The sequence below is a fragment of the Pteropus alecto genome, unplaced genomic scaffold (assembly GCF_000325575.1).
Source record: "Pteropus alecto unplaced genomic scaffold, ASM32557v1 scaffold94, whole genome shotgun sequence".
In the NCBI taxonomy this organism is placed as follows: domain Eukaryota; kingdom Metazoa; phylum Chordata; class Mammalia; order Chiroptera; family Pteropodidae; genus Pteropus; species Pteropus alecto.
The window spans coordinates 8,566,015-8,588,655 of NW_006437736.1; the positions used below are offsets into that span (position 1 = coordinate 8,566,015).

The 22,641-nt window shown below is 32.5% G+C and overlaps 1 protein-coding gene across 3 annotated transcripts in view; it reads left to right on the top strand.

Annotated features, from left to right (window-relative positions):
- The window catches only part of UHRF1BP1L (UHRF1 binding protein 1 like), a 70,751-nt gene that overhangs the window by 38,505 nt on the left and 9,605 nt on the right, over window positions 1–22,641 (top strand). For 2 of the 3 annotated variants that reach the window (XM_006914568.3, XM_015591552.2), the window contains 9 exons: window positions 241–359; window positions 2,940–3,081; window positions 6,868–7,061; window positions 8,534–10,023; window positions 10,319–10,494; window positions 11,711–11,853; window positions 12,501–12,651; window positions 15,332–15,585; window positions 15,933–16,041. In XM_006914568.3, the coding sequence (XP_006914630.1) occupies window positions 241–359; window positions 2,940–3,081; window positions 6,868–7,061; window positions 8,534–10,023; window positions 10,319–10,494; window positions 11,711–11,853; window positions 12,501–12,651; window positions 15,332–15,585; window positions 15,933–16,041 (2,778 nt within the window). Of the gene's footprint in view, window positions 1–240; window positions 360–2,939; window positions 3,082–6,867; window positions 7,062–8,533; window positions 10,024–10,318; window positions 10,495–11,710; window positions 11,854–12,500; window positions 12,652–15,331; window positions 15,586–15,932; window positions 16,042–22,641 lie in introns of those variants that run through there. The other variant, XM_025048717.1, reaches the window with a different exon arrangement.

Here is a 22,641-nt window from a genome sequence, read left to right on the forward strand (position 1 = left end):
AAAGTTGCTGTATGGGAGAATCTTAAAATATGATATGTGTGATTACTGTTTAAAGGATAATTATCACAAAAAAAGAATAGTTACCATTTTTATGTCAGTTTATATATAAAGTATTTCCATATATATTATCTCATTTGAGAAATTAGGGTTCATCTATATTTCTAGTAGCTGTCACAATAATAAGAGTGACTGTTAGAATAAAATTTACAGTAATTTGAAAGGAGTTTTTGTTTCCCACAGAGAAAGACTCAGCTTTGAAAGGGACTTCCAGAACACCTTCAGTATTATCTCAACAATCTAAAGCTAAGTTAATGTCTAGTTCTGTCGTGGTTAGACTTGCAGATTTCAATATCTACCAGGTATGTATGTTTTACATTTTAAGTTACATTTTCTGATAAATACCTTTAGTATCTCTTGCAAGCAACTCTTATAAATTAATGCCACCATTTTATTTAAAAACATCTTTACCAGTTTTATGAAATGGCTAAATTAGACAGGATTGAAAATATTAGTGCATTACTTTTTGTTTATGTACTTAACCAGAATTAGGCAAACTGTGAGGTTATGGTCACAGTCTTGTAGATTGCCAAGTCTGCACAAGACTTCTGACACCAGTTGAAAGTTCAGAGATTTTTCTAAACTACCCACAGATTTGAGAATTCACTAGAAAAATTCACAGAACTCACTGAAATCAGTTATGTTCTGAGTCACATTTATTACAGAGGAAAGAATACAAATTAGAACAGCCATAGGAAGAGAACGCAGAGTGGAGTCTGGGAGGGTTCCAAATTTGCAACTTCCTTGACCTCATAACACATTAGCCTCCTGGCGTGGACGTGTAACTGTGTATGAAATACTACCCATGTAGCTGAATTCAGTCTCTAGGCGGACTGATACTAGGGAACCCAAAGTGCCCATCCTCTAAACACAGCTAAGGGTATCAAAGTGTGGCCAACCGTACTCCGAGATATCTTATGAACATAAACTATCAGTTGTGGTCCCAGGGGTCCACATAAATGGGAGATTCCAAGGGTTTAGAATTATCTCCCAGGCTCAAAGACAAAGGCCAGACCTCTCTGTGGAGGCCAGATTCCTTATTACACAATTGTCTTAATGGAAGAAACTGAATTGCCATTTTTGCTTTATTGAACTACCAAGTATTGGCAATACTGTGAACATAATTTTATAGCTAAGAACTTTGTCTCGTTTATACTAACAATCTTATTCAGGCTGTAATCTTGCAACATGGTCTAACTTCACAGTCCTTGAGACCAACATAATGAAATATGTGACTTACTTTTTAAAAATGAAAGAAAGTATTTCAAAGGTATATTAGCATTTATGAATTGTTCTCATTTATTTTGTTAAGACTTTGAGACTTAGTTTTCTCTGAACAGTTTTCATTTTACTCATTGGTTTTCAATTGGGGCTGATCTTGCCCCGAAATGGACATTCGACATTGTCTGAGGACAATTTTGGTTGTCACAGTTGGAGGGGTTGCTGCTGACATCTAGTGGGTAGAGACCAGTGATGCTGCTAAACATTCTACAATGCACTGGACAGCCCCCATAATGAAGAATTACCTGGCCCAACATGTCAATAGTGTGGATTTTGAGAAACTCAATTTAACAGTTATTTTCTTATTGTGCATTTGCTTCTTTCTTTACATTCTCTGTATAATGCATCTTATTTGAAGCATGCACTTTAAAGTATGAGGTTTAAAAATGTCATATGGAAATGGGGGAGGGGAATCACCTATAATCTCAAATGGTTGAGGCAAAATACAGTAAAGAAATTCCACATACACAAGCACACCAAAACAAAACAAATAAAAGTAGCTAGAAAAAAATAAAATAGTACGTTTATTCTATTTTGAATAACTTCTTAACTATTAAAGAACAAAAGGAATAAGCTGCCATATATTAAAGTAACTTGACACTTTGAGTTGAAAAAGATTTATTTCCGTATATGCAGAGAAAAGCTTCTTAATTAGATAATGTAAGGAACGGACTTAAATTTATAAACACTGTACAAATAATCAAAAGATTTGATTAGCAGTTAACTTAAGAGGAAGCACAAATAAACCTTTTAAGCATTTCACTTTATAATATACATGTTTGTTGAATGAATGAAAAAATTAAAGTAGCCTTGAGACACATTCTTGAGTCTGTTAAACAAGCATAAGTAAGTGAAATTGATATAACTATTAGTTGAACTTAAGGGAAATTAGTGTATATGTTTTAAATGTAATTATAAATAATCTGAGGGGAAAGTGAAAAAATATGAGAACTTTTAAACTAATAGTCTTTTTGGAAAAATAATGTAAGAAATCAAATATTTCATAGAAACATTTATAGTTGTATTATTTCTTAATTTTTATTGTGGTAAAATATACCTAACATAAAATTTAACATTTTAATCATTTTTAAATGTACAGTTCATTGGCATTAAGTATATTCACATTTTTGTGCAGTTATCACCACTGTCTATCTCTATAATTTTTTTATCATCTCAAACTGAAACTCTGTATATAGCTATATTACTTTTTGTAATAATAAAGATATTTTGGTAGAAAATTATTATATATTACATATAGAGGAGAATTTTAATTTTTATGTGAATCTGTCCAGACTCTGCTATTTACTTATTTGTATTAAAGAAATATTCTTCCTATTATTCTAAGGCTCAAAATAATAAGTTTGCAAGAGTTAATTTTGTAATTGATAATCCAAAGAATTAATAGTTTTCTGAATAGTTAATTGGTGTTATTTAAAAATAATTTAATGTAAAGCTAAATATATAATAAAGTTTTCATTAGAAATTAAGCATTAATAAATTATTGGAAGTAGTTTTAAGAGTTTGAAGTGATGTCCATGCTGCATAAATTCTCTGGAACGGGTGTTATTCAGTGTCACTTCAGTATAAAATTATTTTTTCAGGTCTCTACAGCAGAACAATGTCGTTCTTCCCCCAAAAGTATGATTTCTTGCAATAAAAAATCCCTGTATCTTCCACAAGAAATGTCAGCTATCTATATAGAATTCACAGAATATTACTATCCAGATGGAAAGGATTTTCCAAGTAAGAGTTTCCTATTTTGTTATTATTTGTCCATTTCTTAGGAAGTTGGTTTTTTTCTTGCTGTTTTTGAGTCTTACAAACATGAAAAAGGAAACAAAGATCTATTGTTCTTTAGTTATCATTGTATGTAGCATATAACTCTTGTGTAGCATTTTTACATATCATTTGTTCATATGTTATTTTCTCTAACTAGCTTGTAGCATACTTGATGTCAGGAATCATGTAGTATTCGGGCTTCATTTTATCCCTGAGTTTTGACTCATTTTTGTACTTAGTAACGTTTAGTGAAAGTTAGGTTAATTATAGAATAAGGTCATTATTTTTCCTTTGGAAAAATTCCATTTATATTTCTGCTGTATAAAATAAAAAAGTCTGTAGTTCATTGAAAAATGAATAATGAAGTTGTCCTTTTAGCAACAGAGAATTTTTGGGGCTGGTTTTTAATGCCCATATTTATACCTTGGACAACTTTCGGCACTTGCGTTAGAAACATTGAATTAACACGAATTGTTATTTGTAAGCTACTTGGGCTGCCTAAAGTTAAAGTGATTATAATTTGTGTTCTTTGAATGTTAAAATTCTGTGCTAGGAGTTTTTCAAACTAAAATTTGCCTTTGTTTATGTGGTACCTTTTTCATTATCATAGTTGGAAATCATAATTGAGAAAAAGTGTTTAAATGAAATAGGTTATGTTATTGGAAGAAAGACATTTTATGTCCTCTCTTTAAAAGTGTAACTCCAAAATAGTTTGACCTACTTTGCTCATTCGTTTAATATTGACTTAATATAGGTTCCTAGTTTCAAAGGGAATTTCTGACACTCATGCCTTTTTTGTTAAATAAAAAGCAGGTATTCTGGAAATTAGATAATCAGGTGTTGAACTATTTCATTGCTTTAATTTTTGTTTGTGCCAAACATTTGGGATCCACTCTTCACCATTTTTACACTATTCAACAGTCTTTTCTGTATTTATCATTTGTTTGTTTCTTCTACCTTTCTGACTAAAACGATGAGAAACTTAAGACATTTGCTCAGCACCTTATAAAGAGTAAAATGGCACAGCTGAAACTCAAGCATGGGTCTTCTAAATTGAAATTCAGTGTTTTGTTTTCTTCCCACTGTTTCCCCAGGATAGTCACAGCCATTTCTCTGTAATTAAATAATCCTGTTGTTTCCAGCCCTCTTCCATACCCCTCAAAAGTGTTTTCCTTAAATAATCCATCATTGAACTAGAAATTTTCTTCAGAGCGAAGTCTGGTTTCCAGAATTTCTGATTTATAATCTATGTTTATTTCTATCAATTTCGTTAACATTTGCCAAAGGAATTATAATCCCATTTTATAATCTATACTTTTTTCCTGATAAAAATATAAAATTCCCTCCTAGCAATTTAAAACCTAGCCCCCTATATACCTAAAAGTTTAATTGCTAGGTTATGTTTAACTGTTTTTAATTTAATGTTTTATTATGGAAAACTTTAAAACATACGCAAAAGAGGGTAGTATATGGAATCCCCAAGTACAGAGATCCGTTTTCAGTCCTCATGTCTCATCTCTCTGTTAAGCGATCCAACTTTAAACACATATAACTTTTTAAATATAGTATGTTCATTATATTTTTTTAAAAAAGAAAATACCAAAAATAAAAAATGGCCTATGCACCTTTAATTTAGAGACAATTTCTGCTAAAACCTAAGTGTATTAGTTTACTAGGGCTTCCATAACAAAGAACCACAGACTGGGTGGTTTAAAGAACAGAAATTTATTTCTTCACAGTTCTGGGAACTAGAAGCTTTAAATCAAAGTGTCAGAGGATTGTTTCCCTAGAGACCTCTCTCCTTAGCTTGAAGATGGCCGTCTTCTCATTGGTCTTTCTGATGTCAGAGAGCTCCATGGGGTGGGGGTCCAAAGAGGAATCCAACCCGGAGCTTTGGAGACCAGGTTCTTGTCTTATGCCAGTGAGAAAGAATTCAGGGACAAGACAAACAGCAAGCAGGAAAGTACAAGGTTTATTAAAGCAAAAGTACACAATTAAGATAAAGCGTAGACGAACTCAGAGGGAGTTGCTCCAAGCTTTCTGCATTATGGGGGATGGGTCACTGGAGACATGGTACTCGCAATGCAAGTGATATTATAATGATATTATGATTAGCTAAAGCTATCCATCCTGCCTCCCAGTTTTGGCTAGTCTCTCATGTCACCTGGTGAGGAGGGGGTGGCTCAAGGTCATCTGTCTTGTCTCTGGGCCTTGGCTTGTTTCTCACAAGGACACATCTCATGTCATGTCTCACGCTTGGAGTCAGAACAGGGAGAGGGCTGTGTGGGAGACTAAGGAAAAATTCCAGAGCTACATCTCAATGGGAAGGGGGAACGTCCCTAAGCTAACGGTCCTGCCTCATTTCCTCTGTTTGTTATCTGTTTCCTAATCTCTTTTTGTGACACCTATCATATTGGACTAGAGCCCATCCGTACAAATTCATTTTTACCATAATTGCCTCTTTAAAAGACCTGTCTCCATATCCAGTCACATTCTGAGGTACTGGAGGTTAGAACTTCAGCATATCAGTTTTGAGGGCACACAGTTCCAACCATAACAAGTATAGTGTTGTTAGTCCTGTTTTTAATGTATGTGTTTCTTTTGCAAACTTGATTTACATCCTGTTCTTTTCCCTTAATGATATAAACATATTCCAGGTTTCTACAAATTCATTGTAAATGTCTTTAGCAGCTCTATAATACTCTTATTTCATAAGTAGACCCTTGTTAGAAACTGCATCTGGATCTTTCTGCTGCTTAGACAGGTTTTTCCCTCTGTCCGAGAACTGCAGTCATGGTTCTTCTTTCCTTCTGTGCTCTCGCCTTGGGGACTACATCTGTGGCTGCCACCATCACTTCATTGATGTCTGAGATTCCCTTTCATTCCTTTCCTTCCAGAGTGTGACATGATCTCAGCACCCCACTTTCTTGGTATCCCCAAAGACAAGCACCTTTACATCTCAATTAAATGTCTCTGTTAGACTTGAATTACAAATTTTCTACTTTCACGTCTTTGTCTTGTGTAATGGTCTATGAACTTTTTAAGGAAAACCATGCCCTATTGTTTTTTATTCTTCGTGCTTAACACAATACACAAAATGTAGTTGGCATTCAATAAATATTTGCTGAAAGAAAGTGAATGACTGAATGAATGAACAAATGAATGAAAGCAAACAAGAAATCCTGCTCAGGACTTTGTTACAATGCTGTCTCTACTGGTATCCCACACCTTGGGTTTATTTTCCTCAAATTAATAGTTTAAAAGTTCTAGATATGCATACTGTTTACTTTGTTACAAGTAAATAGATCTAGATTTTTGGAATAAAATATCTTCATCGAGATGCTGTGAAAAAGGTATTGGCTTTTATGATGCAGACTTTAGAAAGTGATGTGTATTCTAATTACAAATATAGTTTAACATATATTAGCACTAAAGCATTTATCCAACCCCTATGCATTCTAATACTTGGGGGGAGCTATGAAAAAGAATGCGTTCATTTGATTATTTAAGAGATACTTGAGTTTTTTTGCACGAAGCATTATTCTAGGTTTAGAATTAAGTGGAGACAAATGTTTGCCTACCTGAATTTGTCATCTGCACATGTCACTTTAATTTTATAAATAACATCTGAAAAACTTTTTACCTTAATTAAAAAAGAATAAAACTTGTTTAAAATGTCTTTGTTGTTCTCAGGGAAGATTGAGAACTATCTGTTTATTAAAAATCTTTTAAAAATTTTTTTTTCCACAGTTCCATCTCCCAACCTTTATAGCCAGCTGAATGCACTACAATTTACTGTGGATGAAAGAAGTATTCTGTGGTTAAATCAATTTGTGTTGGATTTAAAACAGAGTCTTAATCAATTTATGGCTGTATACAAGTTGAATGACAATTCAAAGTCTGATGAGCATGTTGATATTCGAATTGATGGCTTAATGCTAAAGGTACCATATAAACAAGTGCCTATGAGAACAAAACCATTTTTATAGAAGAAAAATTAACACCATTATAATTTTCAGGATTTAAGAGGAGTGCTCAAATATTAATCAACTTCATTGCAATCTTAATTTTGATTTTGAAATTTCAGTTTTAATTTTGATGATCAATTATGGAAGCTTTAAGAGATTTTTTTTCTCACTTCTTTCTCTGCTTCCCTTTTATTTTTTTCATTGCTCATCCATTTGGGGGTAAGCAGTAGAAGTAAAATTTAAATCGGTCATTTTTTTCCTATTTTTTTTTATCGGAGCTGATAAAATTTTTCTTTTAAGGAGGATAAATTATACAATGAGGCTTTTAAGTTACATCTGGGTTTTTTTTTGTTTACATTTATTCTATTAATATCCAATGGTAATAGAAAATTGCTTTATATTACAATCAGGTAATTGATAATCTGAATTCCATGGGTATTTAAACTTTAAAGGAAGGAAATGGGGGAAAAAAACAGTTTAGCATAGTAAATAGAATAAGACTTGATGTGAATGAAAATTTCAGTTGCTAGATCTGTTACTGTTAGACTAAATATATATACCTTTAATTTCTTCTCTGTAAAATGAGGTTAATAATACTCAACAGTTACATTGCAGAAATGTTTTAAAGATATTCTCAAAGCCTATAATATTCACTATAAAGAGATACATAACATTTACAATTATAATTTAAGATGCAATTATATAATATTTACATTTTCCGAATATGAGCAGTTTTAAAACCAGTCACTTCAAATGCTTTGATGTGAGTATTTTAAGGACTGGGGGTTAATTATCTCTAGAAAATTATTTTAGTAAATAGTTGGACCTGTACTCTTAAGTTTATTTTCTGAATAGTTTTCTCCCAGAAAAGTGATTCTAATGACATCTATCAGGTCATTCCATTTACTCATTCACTCATCCTCCAAATTGCTTGGATTTAAAATAACCTAAAAAATAATATCCTTTTTATTTTTTTATTTTTTATTTTAATTTTTTTTTTTATTAATGCCTGCAGCACCTGGTATTCCTAGGTGGTCTCCTATTCAAGTACTAACCAGGCCCAACCCTAAATAATATCTTTTTTTAAACTTGGCACCTTTTTACATATACTTAGGGCATAGTAAGCATTTAGTAGTACTGATTGAATTAAATTTTGTTCTTTTTATTTTGTGATATGTTGTATGCAAATATATGTATATTGTGTACATTATTCATTATTTATGTTTTTTTTTAAGTGTTCTTTTCTTAGTAGTTAATCGTTTAAGTCCCTTTCACTCAGTTTAATAAATAGATTTGAGGGAGAGAGTTAACATTTTATGTCTGGATAGGAAAGTAGTATTTTGGGCAGGGAATATCAAAAAGAATTCCTGAGTTATGTCAAGCTCTTGATTGTTTTATCTTCAAGATGTATAGATTTGTAAGTTAGATGAATGTTTTTTCTCTTCTAGTTTGTCATTCCTTCTGAAATGAAATCTGAACATCATCAAGATCAACCACATGCAATATCTATTCAGAGCTCTGAAATGATTGCCACAAATACAAGGCACTGTCCAAACTGTCGACATTCTGATCTAGAAGCTTTATTTCAAGACTTCAAAGATTGTGATTTTTTCAGTAAAACGTATACCAGCTTCCCTAAATCTGGTAACAATTTTAATCTTCTACATCCAATCTTCCAGAGACATGCTCACGAACAAGATACCAAAATGCATGAAGTTTATAAAGGAAATATTACTCCTAAATTGAATAAACACACTCTTAAAACTTCCTCTGCCACAGATGTTTGGGCTGTGTACTTTTCTCAATTTTGGATAGATTATGAAGGGATGAAAAGTGGAAAAGGACGACCAATAAATTTTGTAGACTCCTTCCCTCTTTCCTTCTGGATTTGTCAACCAACGAAGTATGCACTGTCACAAAAAGAGCTGCAGACTTGTAATCAGGTATCTTTAAATACATCACAAAGTGAATCTAGTGACCTTACTGGGCGATTGAAGCGGAAGAAGCTCTTGAAGGAGTATTACAGTACAGAGTCTGAGCCCTTGACAAATGGTAGTCAGAAACCTTCTTCAGACACTTTTTTAAGATTTTCCTCTTCATCCTCAGATGCAGATATTCATGTCCTGGTTCACGTTCATAAACATGTTAGTATGCAGATCAATCACTACCAGTATCTGCTCCTGCTTTTCCTCCATGACTCACTTCTTCTGCTTTCAGAGAACTTAAGGAAAGATGTAGAAGCTGTGACTGGCAGTCCTGCTACTCAGACATCCATTTGCATTGGAATTTTACTTAAAAGTGCAGAAGTGGCTCTTTTGCTACATCCAGTGGATCAAGCAAATACTCTTAAGTCTCCTGTTTCTGAAAGTGTGAGCCCAGTGGTTCCTGATTATTTGCCTACAGAAAATGGAGAATTCTTGTCTTCAAAAAGAAAAGTTAGTAGTGGTATAAATCAAATTAGAAATATAACTGTTAATCATATGTCAGACAGCAGATCTATGAGTGTTGACCTTAGTCATGTCCCTTCGAAGGATCCTTTGCTTTTTAAATCAGCTAGTGATACAAATCTACAAAGAGGTATTTCTTTTCTGGATTATTTATCAGATAAAAATTTAGGGAAAATAAGTGAAGATGAAAGTAGTGGAATTGTTTGCAAAAGTGGCTCCAGAGAAATTGAAAGTGATAAAAAGGATTTATCTTATACACATTCAAATAGTATCTTAAACTACAGAGAAGATTCAAGTTTGCTGTCATTTGATAATGATGGTAATCAAAACATGCTTTCAAATAGTTTAACTAGTAAAGGAAGTGAAACCATAGAGTTGATCTTTAAAGCTGAAGATTTGCTTCCAGAAACAGTTTCACTCTCTGAGAACCTGGAAATCAGTAAAGAAGAAGCATCTGCAGTTAGAACACTTAAATCCCAGTCATCTTTAAGGTAACTACATACTATTGGAATTCGGGGAGGGAGCATTGTTTTACTGTGTGTGTGTGTGTGTACGTACATGGGAGCATATTTTGGTTTGAACAGAAACCCTCATTACAAAATATGACGTTGTTAGAGTTAATATGTGATGAAGGGTAGTTTTTTCAAAATATGAAAACGAGCTTATACTTGTAAAATACCATTTAAAAACTTGATACTGTATACATATTTTAATTTTGTTAGAAATAGTTTTTAGAATTTTTTTTGTTATATGTGACGATTTTCTAATAATTTTGTTTGTTAACAGTGGAAAACCTAAGGAACGGTGCCCACCCAACCTGGTTCCACTCAGTGTTCCTTATAAGAATATGAAAAGAAGCCCTTCACAAACCTCACTGGATACCATTTCACTTGACAGTATGGTATTGGAAGAACAGGTGTTAGAAAGTGATGGATGCGATAGTCATATGTTTTTGGAGAAAGGTAAAGCAATACAGTTATATTGAATAATTATATTGAATAATTACAGCCTCCAAAATGCTTATATTTATACAGACATACATGCATACTACAAAGAGCATTGTACCTAACTTTCTGATGGTTGTTTCAGTGCTGCTTTTAACCAAATACTTCTTTCTTTTTGTGGTTAACATCCAGCAATTATTTGTATACAGTTATTTAGGTCATAAAGCAGACAGCATTAAGGCTACAAGCCTCTCTCACAGATGCTTTATATCTGGAATTTTTATTAGGTGGCCTTAATTAGCATGATAGATTCTTAATTTTGTGGTCCTAGGACTGGAACTTTTTCAGAGTAGATCTACTGATTCCTATAACCAGGATTTCTCACATACATGATTATATATGATGGAACTTGTGATCGCCCCATTTTATTCAGGGGCAACGAATGCCCCAGTAAAGACCACTAGGAAGGACTTAGAATTAGCTGTATCCTTGGTCCTAAAAATTGTTTTATTCATTCTTTCAGAAGGTAATTTATTGAGCACATACTATGTTGCCAGGCACTGGGTTAGAAGCTGATTATATAATAGTAAATATAATAATAAAAACATTGAGGCTGTGTTTTCTATGTCTTTGACTTTTCTGTCTAATTTTTCTAGTAATTTATTTTTACAGTATTTTTTTAAAGTATTGATCTGTGGCAGACACAAAATGTTTTAAAAATTGTCATTTAGCATAGAGAATTTGAGAAATACTGAAACAGAAAATGAAGGCAGGTAGAAAAAGATGGAGAATGATTACATTGATGATAGAGGCATTAACTTCATGCAGATGATAATTAGGAGTTACTGTAGGATACTGTAAAAAAAAATTAAGTGGTCAAACTGGGACTCTTCAATGTATGATAGTGTAGCGGGGCCAAGCCGACTGACCAGGAACCACTAGTTCCACCAGCACCATTTCTGCAGTGGGGAAAACACAGGCTGTGGTTAGCTGTGGTGGCTTTCTTTTTATACTATCTAAGTTTAGGGTTTCAGTATCTCTAATGTTTTATTATGGGAAGTTCTTATTTGCTAACTAACCAAAATTTAATTTTTTTTTTGTTATTGTCTCTTAAACAAAGCTATGCTTAAGAAAGAGTTAAAGGGAGAATCTGTTTTGATTAGATAAATGTAATGTTTTTGGGTCATGTGTAAAATGAATTTTCATTTATTCATTTATTTTTGTATTATTTCAGATATTAAAAAGAATTCAACTACAAATTATCAGAGCCCAGCAGATAGTGCAAATGCCAGTGCAAACCTACAGAATTATGGTGAAACCTCACCAGATGCCATCAGTACAAATTCAGAGGGTGCTCAAGAAAATCATAATGACTTGGTAATCATTTCAGAGAGATTCTATGAAGAGAAATGCCACTAACTTTGTCTCATATTCAATATGTACACATTTTAAGACATTAATATATAAAATGAATTGTTTGGGATTGTGGATGATTCACTTTGCTCTTTCTGCTCTTGAAAATTCCTCCCTCTTACTGAATTTTCTCTGGATTTCATGTAAAAAAATTTTTCATATTGTGGAGGAGAGGGTCTATCTTTTCCCATCTTTTTTTTTTAACCTTTATTTTAGTTCCATTTGAAAACACTTTGAAGAAGTTTGATGGTAAGGATAGTACTCAGTTCCTTTGGGGGCTTTCTACAAAAGAAATGTATTACTGATTTATTTAAGCCCTGTTCACCTGGTAAAATGTTCCATAGATGACTTAAAAAATATGTTCAACTTTTAGTGAAAACAATTTCACGCGGAAATGTTGTATAATTAGTCTTTTTGATCTAAAATAAGTCTTGACTGAATAAGAAAGGAAGCTGAAGTTTGTCACTATCATGTAATAACCACATTCTGCTGGTCACAGGCATATATTTGGTTTATTAGGCCATAGTATTTTTAGAGGTTTCCTGTGTTATTTTTAAAATTTTGATTTTAATTACTTGGTATACTAATATTATTTATGCAATCATTGTTAGATGTCAGTCGTGGTATTTAAGATTACTGGTATTAATGGGGAAATTGACATCCGAGGAGAAGATACAGAAATCTGTCTTCAAGTGGACCATGTGATACCAGATCAGTTAGGCAACATCAGTCTCCGGCATTACCTTTGTAATCGTCCAGTAGGTAAGATTTTAATACAATTTGAACTTATTTTTTTTTATATACATATGACCCATCAGCAGTTCTAGCTTTGATATAAATGAATCCAAGGAAAATTACATTTATTTATAATAGTGCAAAGGATTTGTTCTTTTCGATAACCTTATTATTAGCAATATAATCTTTTGAAGATGTATTCTCTCATTTCTTTTTGTTTCTGCTGTTGATAAGTTCCATTTTTTACTTTTTCAGTTTTCCCACCTTTGAGATAATAGCTCTGAGAAAACTGAGCTCTTTCAATATGAAAAGAGTGATAAAGTAATCCTAGAAGGTCAAACTTAGTTCCACACTAGAATAAGTGTCAATTTCTGCATTCCATTATTTTTCTTATAAGGAGACATTTCCTGAGTCTGGCATGATACTTGGTATTTTCATGGTTTTCAGTCATTTGAAGTTTATTAGAATTGTTATACTAAGAATTTAAAATGACAATATTCAGTTTTTAAAATGTTTTAAAAAGTCACTGAGCTGTAGTATTTTTATTTGCTATATACACAGAATGCTGTATCTGATACATAACATTGAAGTACATACAGTCATACATGATATGAAATTAAGTATGCTATCACTTGCATCATAGGACTTGCAGGTAAATATGCCATTTTTCTGTAAGCCAGCATCATGGAAAAATATTGGCTCCTGGCTTTATTCTGTGTGTAGGCCTTGCAGTTGACAATATATCTGCTGAAAAAAAAATTTCAGGAATTTTATATTAGCAAGTGTACATTCCAATAGCATGCAAAAGGGTGAAAGCCTGTATATATTGGAAAGGTTTCACAGTGGACCAAAAAAAAAAAGGTCGAACATAAAATTTCAAAACCTAGACCTTGTTCTATACACAATCCAAACACTATTCAAATTGTATAGTCTTAGATTCAGTTGTACAATTATTTTTTTATTTTTCTTTATAGCTCACTTAGTACCATATCCTATTACTTTGTTTCATGTTGTTCCTGACTGAATCAATCACTTGAAATGCTTTGTATGTATGGGTTATGTAGTCATTGCTATCTGATAGCTTATGTTTTCCCAACTGTCTCAATTGGTTGTTTGAAGGATTTAAAAAAAAAAAAACCACACACACACACACAAAGAAGAAAGAAAGGAAAGAGAAAGGAAGGAGGAAGGCTAAAGGGGATAAATGGAAAAAGAGGGAAAAAAAGTTTAACTTGAACATTTCAAACCTCAGTGAGCCATATGAAGATTGTATTTGATTGCTTTTGTTTGTTTTTCTGTAATGTGTGGATTTTGGATCTCTTTAATAGGAAATCTTTAATATAAGTTTCATGGCATAAGAGGTAGTAGGAAGGAGTGGTTTTTAACTAATGAAGATTTTGTTTTTATTTCTGCTCTACGTAAATACTCTTTTGTTTGAAATTATTTCTGGCTTTCAGCTCCCTGGAGCATGGGTGGGTGGAGGGGGTGTGTGTGTGTGTGTGCGTGTGTGTGTGTGTGTGTGTGTGTGTGTGTGTGTAGATATGTAAATGAAGACTCAATAAAATCACATTTACCAAGTTGTTTCCAATTGCTCTTATTTTTAAATAGACAATTTAATTTACTCTTGTTTTTCTTGATGTAGGAAAAAAACACTAACTTATCTAAATACATGTTCACATCCATATTGAAGGGAAATAAACATTTTTTATCATGAATTGGCGGCGGGGGTTCTTGTTATGAAAATCCATGGGACAGATGACTTTGATACCTCAGTAACTGAAACAGCATTGCCTTTCTGGAACAATTTAGTTTGTTTTTAACTCATAGGTTCTATGATTTGTGAAATTGATTGTACTTTTCTCCTTGCTGCTAGGAAGCTCAGTTTTGGTCTACCTTTGACAGAAATTTAACTAATGTATTTCGAATTATTAACCTTACTACCTATCTTTAACTTTTCCCTTCTATCCTTATTTTTCCATTGCTTACTTATATTTTATCTGATTATGCCATGTGCATATTGCCTTTTATTCTTTTTGGAGCTACATAACATAAAATAGTTACCATGAGGGCCAAATCATTTTGGTGGTTCCACTAGGACCTTTTATTTTTTTAAATTAGATATTCTTTGGTTGCTTTATTAAATTTTAAAATTTGTTTTTGAACTTGAGTGTTTATATCTGTAAGTTACCTTAAGTTTTTTTTTTTGGAACAAGGCTAAGGCATAAATAAATGTGAATATATACATTTCTTTTGCTATAATTTTAGTTTTAAGATTGTCTTCTAGTAGAAACATTTTACTTTTATAATTATTTAATACCCAGTTTTAATAAATATGTAATTTCTTCATTATAATAGTCCATGATACTACAAATTTATAGTTGGATATATAGCCAGATACACTTTCAAGTATCTGAAATATGCATGATACCAAATTTATATAATGGCATGTTTTTTCATGTTACCAAAAAATAGAAAATATAGACAAGTCAGCATTATTGCAGTAGAAGATGGTCTATAAAAATTGAAATTAGGGTTGTCTATGGTATTTTGTGTATGGACTGTAAATATTTAAATTAAGGGTAAATACTAAAACTTTATTATTGCTTTAATATTATACAGTGTGACAATAACCTCTAATGACAAATAATCAAAAATAACATTTTTTAGTGGTGCCACAAATTTATAATCTTATGGTTTTTTTCCATAGGTTCTCATCATAAAGCTGTCAGTCATTCCAAATCTTCTCCTGAGATTACTCTAAGATTTGAAAGTGGGCCTGGTGCTCTAATACACTCTGTGCTTGCAGAAAAAAATGGTTTTTTACAATGCCATATAGAAAACTTTAGCACTGAGTTTCTTACTTCTTCTCTTATGAATATTCAACATTTTTTGGAAGATGAAACTGTTGCAACAGTGATGCCAATGAAGATACAAGTTTCTAACACAAAAATAAATTTAAAAGTATGTTAATAATACTTTCATATTTTCATGATATAAATGTTTACTTTGCCAACATGGACTTTAATTCATGTCTAAGAATATGCCTTGTCTATAATATATACTCCATCAGCATTTATTGAAATGAATTTGTTGGTCTTTGTGGTGAATGATGTAAAGATCCTGCTTAGAAATTGGAAAATATCAAAATAGAATGGGAAGATTTCTCTGTGTATCAGCTAAAGCATGTGAATATAAATTTCAAACTCATTAAAAATATGATTGAAGTAATATTTGTTAAGATAATGATTATTTTAATTTCATCATTTGCTTTAATAACAACATGCCGATACTATTTGTGTTTTCTGTAGGATGACAGTCCTCGTAGTAGTACAATATCCTTTGAACCAGCTCCTGTAACCGTTCATATTGATCATCTTGTGGTAGAGAGAAATGATGATGGCTCTTTTCATATCAGAGGTATATATGAAAAACAATTTTAATGAACACCTACTGAAATTTGAAGTTAAATTATTTACATGCTGATTGTTTCTTTTCCCTCATACTTATTGTTTATTTTATATGTATGTGCATAGTAGTAGATTGAGTGACTTTCGGTACATTGTAATAAAATATTACCTATGAATGGTTCTCTACCTCAGAAATAACCATCTACAGTTGATTTAGTACCTGTTCTACAAATGTATTTTGAGTGAAAGTGAGAGAGGCTTTCATGGCCTTACATGTCTCTTGATCTTAATTAGGTCTCTTGATCTCTTTCTTAGCTTTATTTCCCACTATTCTTTTGTATTTACTCAACCAACCTGGTATACTCCCTGTACTGGAATTTCTCTTGCATGTTCAAATCTCTGTATTCTTATTGCTTGTTATTCCTCATTAGAATTGTTCATTCCCTTCCAAGGTTATCTCTAGTTTTTTCTTTTCAGTGAACCTACTCTGTAACCTGATATGACTTTTTATAATTTTTGGATGCTTACTCTCTGCAAATCAGTTACTTAAGGTATATTGCTATGTATTTAGTTCTGCTATAATGTTTGTATCTCCACATTAACAAGCCTTTGAAGTCTCTAAGAATTATATCTTATAAGGTAGTGTAAAGTAATGGAAAGAGCTTGAGTCAGTACTTAGGTGTTCTGGTCCTTACTTTGTTAGTAACTACTTGAGGGTGAAATATGAGGGACTGATTTTGCATCTATTTCATCTCCTATCGAAGCCATGAAATGACATAAAATGTGTTAAGAGAACATAAAGTTATAACAGTACTGCAAATGAAAAATAAGTATCATTAATGGATCAGAAATCTTAATCAAGTAAACCAGAGGCAAAACCAGAAAAATCATTAGCTATAATCCACAAAAGACAGGACTCTGGGGTAGGAACAGATTGTAGAGACCTCTTAATTGAAAAGTATTACCCTTTGGGGTTTGGGGTCAACTGTAGCAAATATAGAAGCTCCAAGGTCTGTAACTCTGCAAAGAAGCTCCAAGGTCTGTAACTCTGGCAAAATACAGTAGAGTGCAGGGGGCATCTTGGGCCATAGAAACAGGGCAAAAAGTTTAGAGCAGAGGGATCTTTAAAGATAATGAAGTGTATCAATGGGTGAGAGAGCATCTAGTAGGAGAGGTATATCTTTCTTTGACCCGTGGTATTGAGGTGCCCCTTCACAAAAAAAACAAAAAAAAACATTGAGACACGAGGAATGGAGCTAGAAATTCCAAAAGGGATTTAAAGGGAGTTCCAGAAAGAGAACAGAATAAAAGGCAAAAGGAAAAATAATTGAAGAAGTAATAAAACATCCCAAATTTGAAGGAAGAAACAAGTCTTCAAATTGGTGGAGCCAAACAGGTGCAGAGCAAAGCAAATGAAAAATAATTCTTACCTAGAAATACTGGTCAAATTTCACAATACTAAGGATAAAGAAAAAAGTCCTAAAATCTTCTAGAGAGAAAAGGCAAAAAGAAGAGAATCATATTTGCATCAGACTTTCCATTGGCAACACTGGATGCTAAAAGATATGCAAATCTTTAAAGTTCTGGGGGAAAATAATTTTGAACCTCAACTTTTATTTTAAAGGCAAAAATAAAGACTTCTTTTTCTCTTTTTATTTTTCAATTAGAGTTGACATTCAATATTATTTTATATTAGTTTCAGGTGCATAGCATAGTGGTTAGACAATATAATTTACAAAGTGATCCCCCCAATTAGTCTAGTACCCACCTGGCATTATGAATAGTTATTACAATATTATTGACTATATTTTCTATGATGTACTTTACATCCCCATGACTATTTTGTAACTACCACTTTGTATTTCCTAATCCCTTCATCTTTCTTACCCAGCCCAAACTGTCTCCCATTTGGCAACCATCAGTTTATCTGTATCTATGAGTCTGCTTCTGTTTTGTTTGTTTTTATTATTCTTTAGGTTTCACATGTAAGTGAGATCATATGGTATTTATCTTTCTCTGTATGACTTATTTCACTTAGAATAATACCCTCTACATCCATCTATGTCGTTGCAGTTGGTAAGATTTCATTCTTTTTTTATGGCAGAGAAGACAATTTTTTAAGTGGAAAGAATTACTTAGTTAAAATGAAAATTTAATAAGGAACAGTAATAAGTAAAGAAACTAGTAAACCTTGGAGTTAAGTCTAAATTTTTGTTTGTGCATAAGAATAATTTTTTATATGTGCAACTAAAATTCCAGATGATGTCAGTATGAGAGGTTGGAATTGGGAAAAAGTAAGGGGTATAGAGAAGTAAAACTGTGCTAAAGTTTTTGTCTTTTTGAGGGGGAATTAACACTAGACTTTAAAAAAATATTTGTTAACGTTGTATGCTTAACCTTAGAAGTCCAAAAATAATAATTTTTAAACCATTAGCACTGAGAAAAAACCAGATGGAAGTATCCAATTAATACTCTATTTTACATACAAAAGACAATATATAAAAAATGAAATTAAAAGAAAGGATAGTAAATAGAAAACATTAAATTAGAATATAGGAATTAATCATTGCAGTAAATATGAGTGGTTTAAATTCCCTTGTTAAAAGACAGACGCACTGATAGAAAGTTAGGGGGAAGAATTCAGATATACGCTGCAATAAGATATCCCTCCGAAACAAAATGGCACAAAAACACTGAAAATAAGGTGGGAAAAATGTATATATATCAGACAAGGGCTAACAAAAGGATTAGAAATGTTGAATTAAAAGTATAAAATGGAACAGAGATTTCTTTTTTTTTTTTGATAGACTTTATTTTTTAAAGCAGTTTTAGGTTCACAGCAAAATTGAGTGGGAGGTGCAGAGATTTCCCATGTATCTTGTCACCCCAGAATAGAGTCTTCCACATTATAAACATCTCCCACCAGAGAGGTATTTTTGTCCAATTGATGAACCTACATTGACCTGTCATTATCATCCAAAGTTCATTGTTTATGTTAGGGGTCATTCCTGGTGTACATTCTCTAGGTTTGGACAAACAAATAAAGACATGTATCTACCATTATAGTACCATACAGAGTAGTTTCACTGCCCTAACAGTCCTCTGTGTTCTACCTGTTCATCCTCCTTCCCCCCACCAACCCCTGGCAACCAGTGGGAAAATAATTTTAAACCTCAATTTTATTTTAAAGGCAAAAATAAAGACTTTTCCAGAATGTCATGTAGTTGGAATCATACATAGCCTTATTGGATTGGCTTCTTTCACTTGGTAATATGCATTTGAGGTTCCTTTCAAGGCTTAATAGCTCATTTTAGAGCTGAATGATACTCCACTGTCTGAATGTTCCATAGTTTATTTAACCATTCACCTTCTGTAGGACATCTTGGTTGCCTCCACATTTTGGCAATTATGAATAAAGCTGCTATAAAACACTCGTGCAGGTTTTTTGTGTGGACATATTCAACTCCATTGGGTAAATACCAAGGAGTGTGATTGCTGGATCTGGTGGTAGAGTATGTTTACTTTTGTAAGAAAATGGCCGGACCATTTTGTATTCTCACTAGCAACGAATGAGACTTTTTATTGCTCCAGATCCTCACCAGTATTTGGTGTCAGTGTTCTGTATTTTGGCCATCCTAAATAGGTGTGTAGAGGTATGTTGTTTTTATTTGCATTTCCTTGGTGGCATGATGTAAAGCATCTTTTCTTATGCCTATTTACCATCTGTATATTCCTACTTTAGTGGAGTGCCTGTTTAAATTGTTGGCCCCAGAGGGAGATTTCATATTGATAAAAAAACTCCCCTCCAAAAAAACCACAAAAACGTACCCCGGTCATAAACCTTTACCCATCTAACAACAGAACAGGAAAAAAAAAAGCAAACCTGTTTCAAATAAAGAGAAATGGAATTATATCATAGTGAGATACTACAATCATATGGAGAAATTTTAGCATGCCTCTCAGAGTACATTAAAAATTTTTTAAATTAAGTACATAAATTCTATAATTGAATTTTTTGCTTTATGTCTCTATTCGTGTATACACATTGGAGAAACACAGCATTAAACATCAATTTGATGAGTAAAAACTAATTTTAAAAAAAAGGTGCTTTGAAATTTCTTCCTCAATATTTTCCCCTACATTTTTTATCTATATTTTCTAGTCAGATACATATTTTACCAGTTGTGAACTGTATTTTAATGTAGTAGCTAAAGGCAAAAGTAAGTCACTGGTCAGTCCAGTAAGGGTATATCTTTTCTTGAAGATCATTTCAATATGGAAATTTTATTTGGATTTGTTTTTAAAGTTGTATGGGTTTAAAAACAGAATTATATCTAACTTAGCAGTGTGCTCTAATGAAGGCAAGGTAGTATCTATTTTTATTTTTTTATTATGACATCTCATGTTTGTGCACCTCATATCTTACATTTTTGAAAACTTGAAGCTGCTTAAAATGTTTTCCATTTTAAGAATATATATTTTTTCTTATTTCATGCCTTTACAATGACACTTATTTGGATGATTTCAGCAATGATGAAATGTTAGATGAAAAAGGCATATGCTAGATTATGTAAAAATGGGCATCAAAACAGTATTATTTGAACTTAAGCAGCAGCTCTCATGTAAATTGTAGATGTACCTTTCAAAAGCTCATTGGTATAATTTCCATTACATTGTTATTCAGGATATTAGCACTGTAAAAATTCAAAGATTATTTTAAAATACTTTTTCATTGGCACTGGGAAGAATAACATATTTTAAGTATAAACAAGTATGCTTTGTTTTATATAGGGTGTTTCATGTTTTATTTCAGTGTATTCCTAAAAGCAGTGTCGTAAAACTGTTTGTGTATGTTACTTTTCTTATGATGTGGAAATTAATTGCATTAGGGTCTTCAGTGTGTAAAGTATATCATGTAACATATAGCCTAAAATACCACACATGTATGATAATGTATCATATATGACTCAAACTAATACATTAGCCATGATAAAGAAGTATTAATGAATTTTATTTGCTTTTTAGAATTCAAAGAACATTTGGGGAATGATTTGAATGACCCAACTTTCTCAAATAGTTAAGAAATTTTGAAGTATGCTGGGTTTTTCTTTCTCCCTTGATGCAAATTTATTTAGCAAGCAGGAACATTCAAAATAATCTCATTAGTAGCTGTTTCAAAAATCAGTTGTATGTGCTTGTTGCTGTGATAATAGCAGCTTACCTAATATTTTTCTTCACTCCTTCCTGTTTTTTTAGTTTTTTTCTAGGGTATACTTGCAGTTCTGGATGTGACTAAAGTCCATCATGAAGGAATAAGTGCCTTTATACCTTTTTTTGCTGCTTATTTATAGTACTTCACACTTCTTGGGAAAGTCTTAAAAACAATGACCAGTTTTTCACTAAAGACTTTAAAGAGAAACTTCAATAATTTTTCAGAAAATTAGAAGGGTACACTATAATTTTTTGTTCCAGTGAAATATGGCTAATTAGGTAACTGTTAATAAGACTAACCAAAAGAGAAAAAGACAGAAAATGTTTGGTACATGTGTGTATATGTATATATGGTATATATTTGTATATGCCATGCCATCTATTATTAATTACTTTTAATAGTAGTGTACTGGCTCTCGACATTTCTCTATCCAACACATCTAGGACCTGACATATTCTCATCTGGAAGAGTGGCCAGCCATTATGCCATCAATTCGCAACCAAAGGGTTGCAAGGGAGGGTCTGCCGCCCAATAGCTAGCTAGATCAGAATGTTGTGGAGGTGAGGCACAGTATATTTAAAAGCTCTGTGACAAGCAGCCCTTTGCCATATACACATTTAAAATCATTGCCGTAATGCTCCCTAACTGGGAATGCAGGAAGATTTATTTGATCACTAAATCTAAAGAAAGGTAAAACCTAAATTCAGAGACATGTCTTATGACCAGAAAAGAAAAATGAATTGAAATCTTCTATTTGAATAAACAGAGAACTATTAAAGTCCATAATTAAAGTCAAATATTTATTGAGCACTTACTGTGGTACTAATAACGATTCATATTCAAATAATGCTTTCCAGTTGATAAAGTTCTTTTACAATAAATATTAACTCATTCTTACCACAACCCTTTGTGATAATTAAGGCAAGTATTCTTATCAGATTCATTTTGCAGATGAAGAAATTGAAGTTTATAGAAGTGACTTGTTCAAGGTAAAATATATAGAAAGTGGCAGAGCCTGCCTGCCCTAGGGAAAAGGTATATGCTGCTGTAAGATGCTACACATTTCATTTGTGAGGGGCATAGGTTTGTTTATCAGAATTTGTCCTAAAAACTTGAAAGAAGTTCTTTTAAAGTAAATGAAAGGAAATAAGTCTATAGTAATAGACTCCAATCACCCCTATTATCTATGGGTTCTCTTCCTTCCCATTCCTTTCCAGTTTCTCCCACCTTTTTACCTTCATCTGCCTGTCTCTTCCTCCTTATCCACTCCCTCCCTATCTTTTCCTTTTCCCTTCCTACATACTCCTGCCTATTTCTTCTTTATCTTTCATTATCCGTTATTATCTATACATTCCTCTTTCTCTCTTCTCATCTGGAATTCCTGCTCTTTCTCCTTCT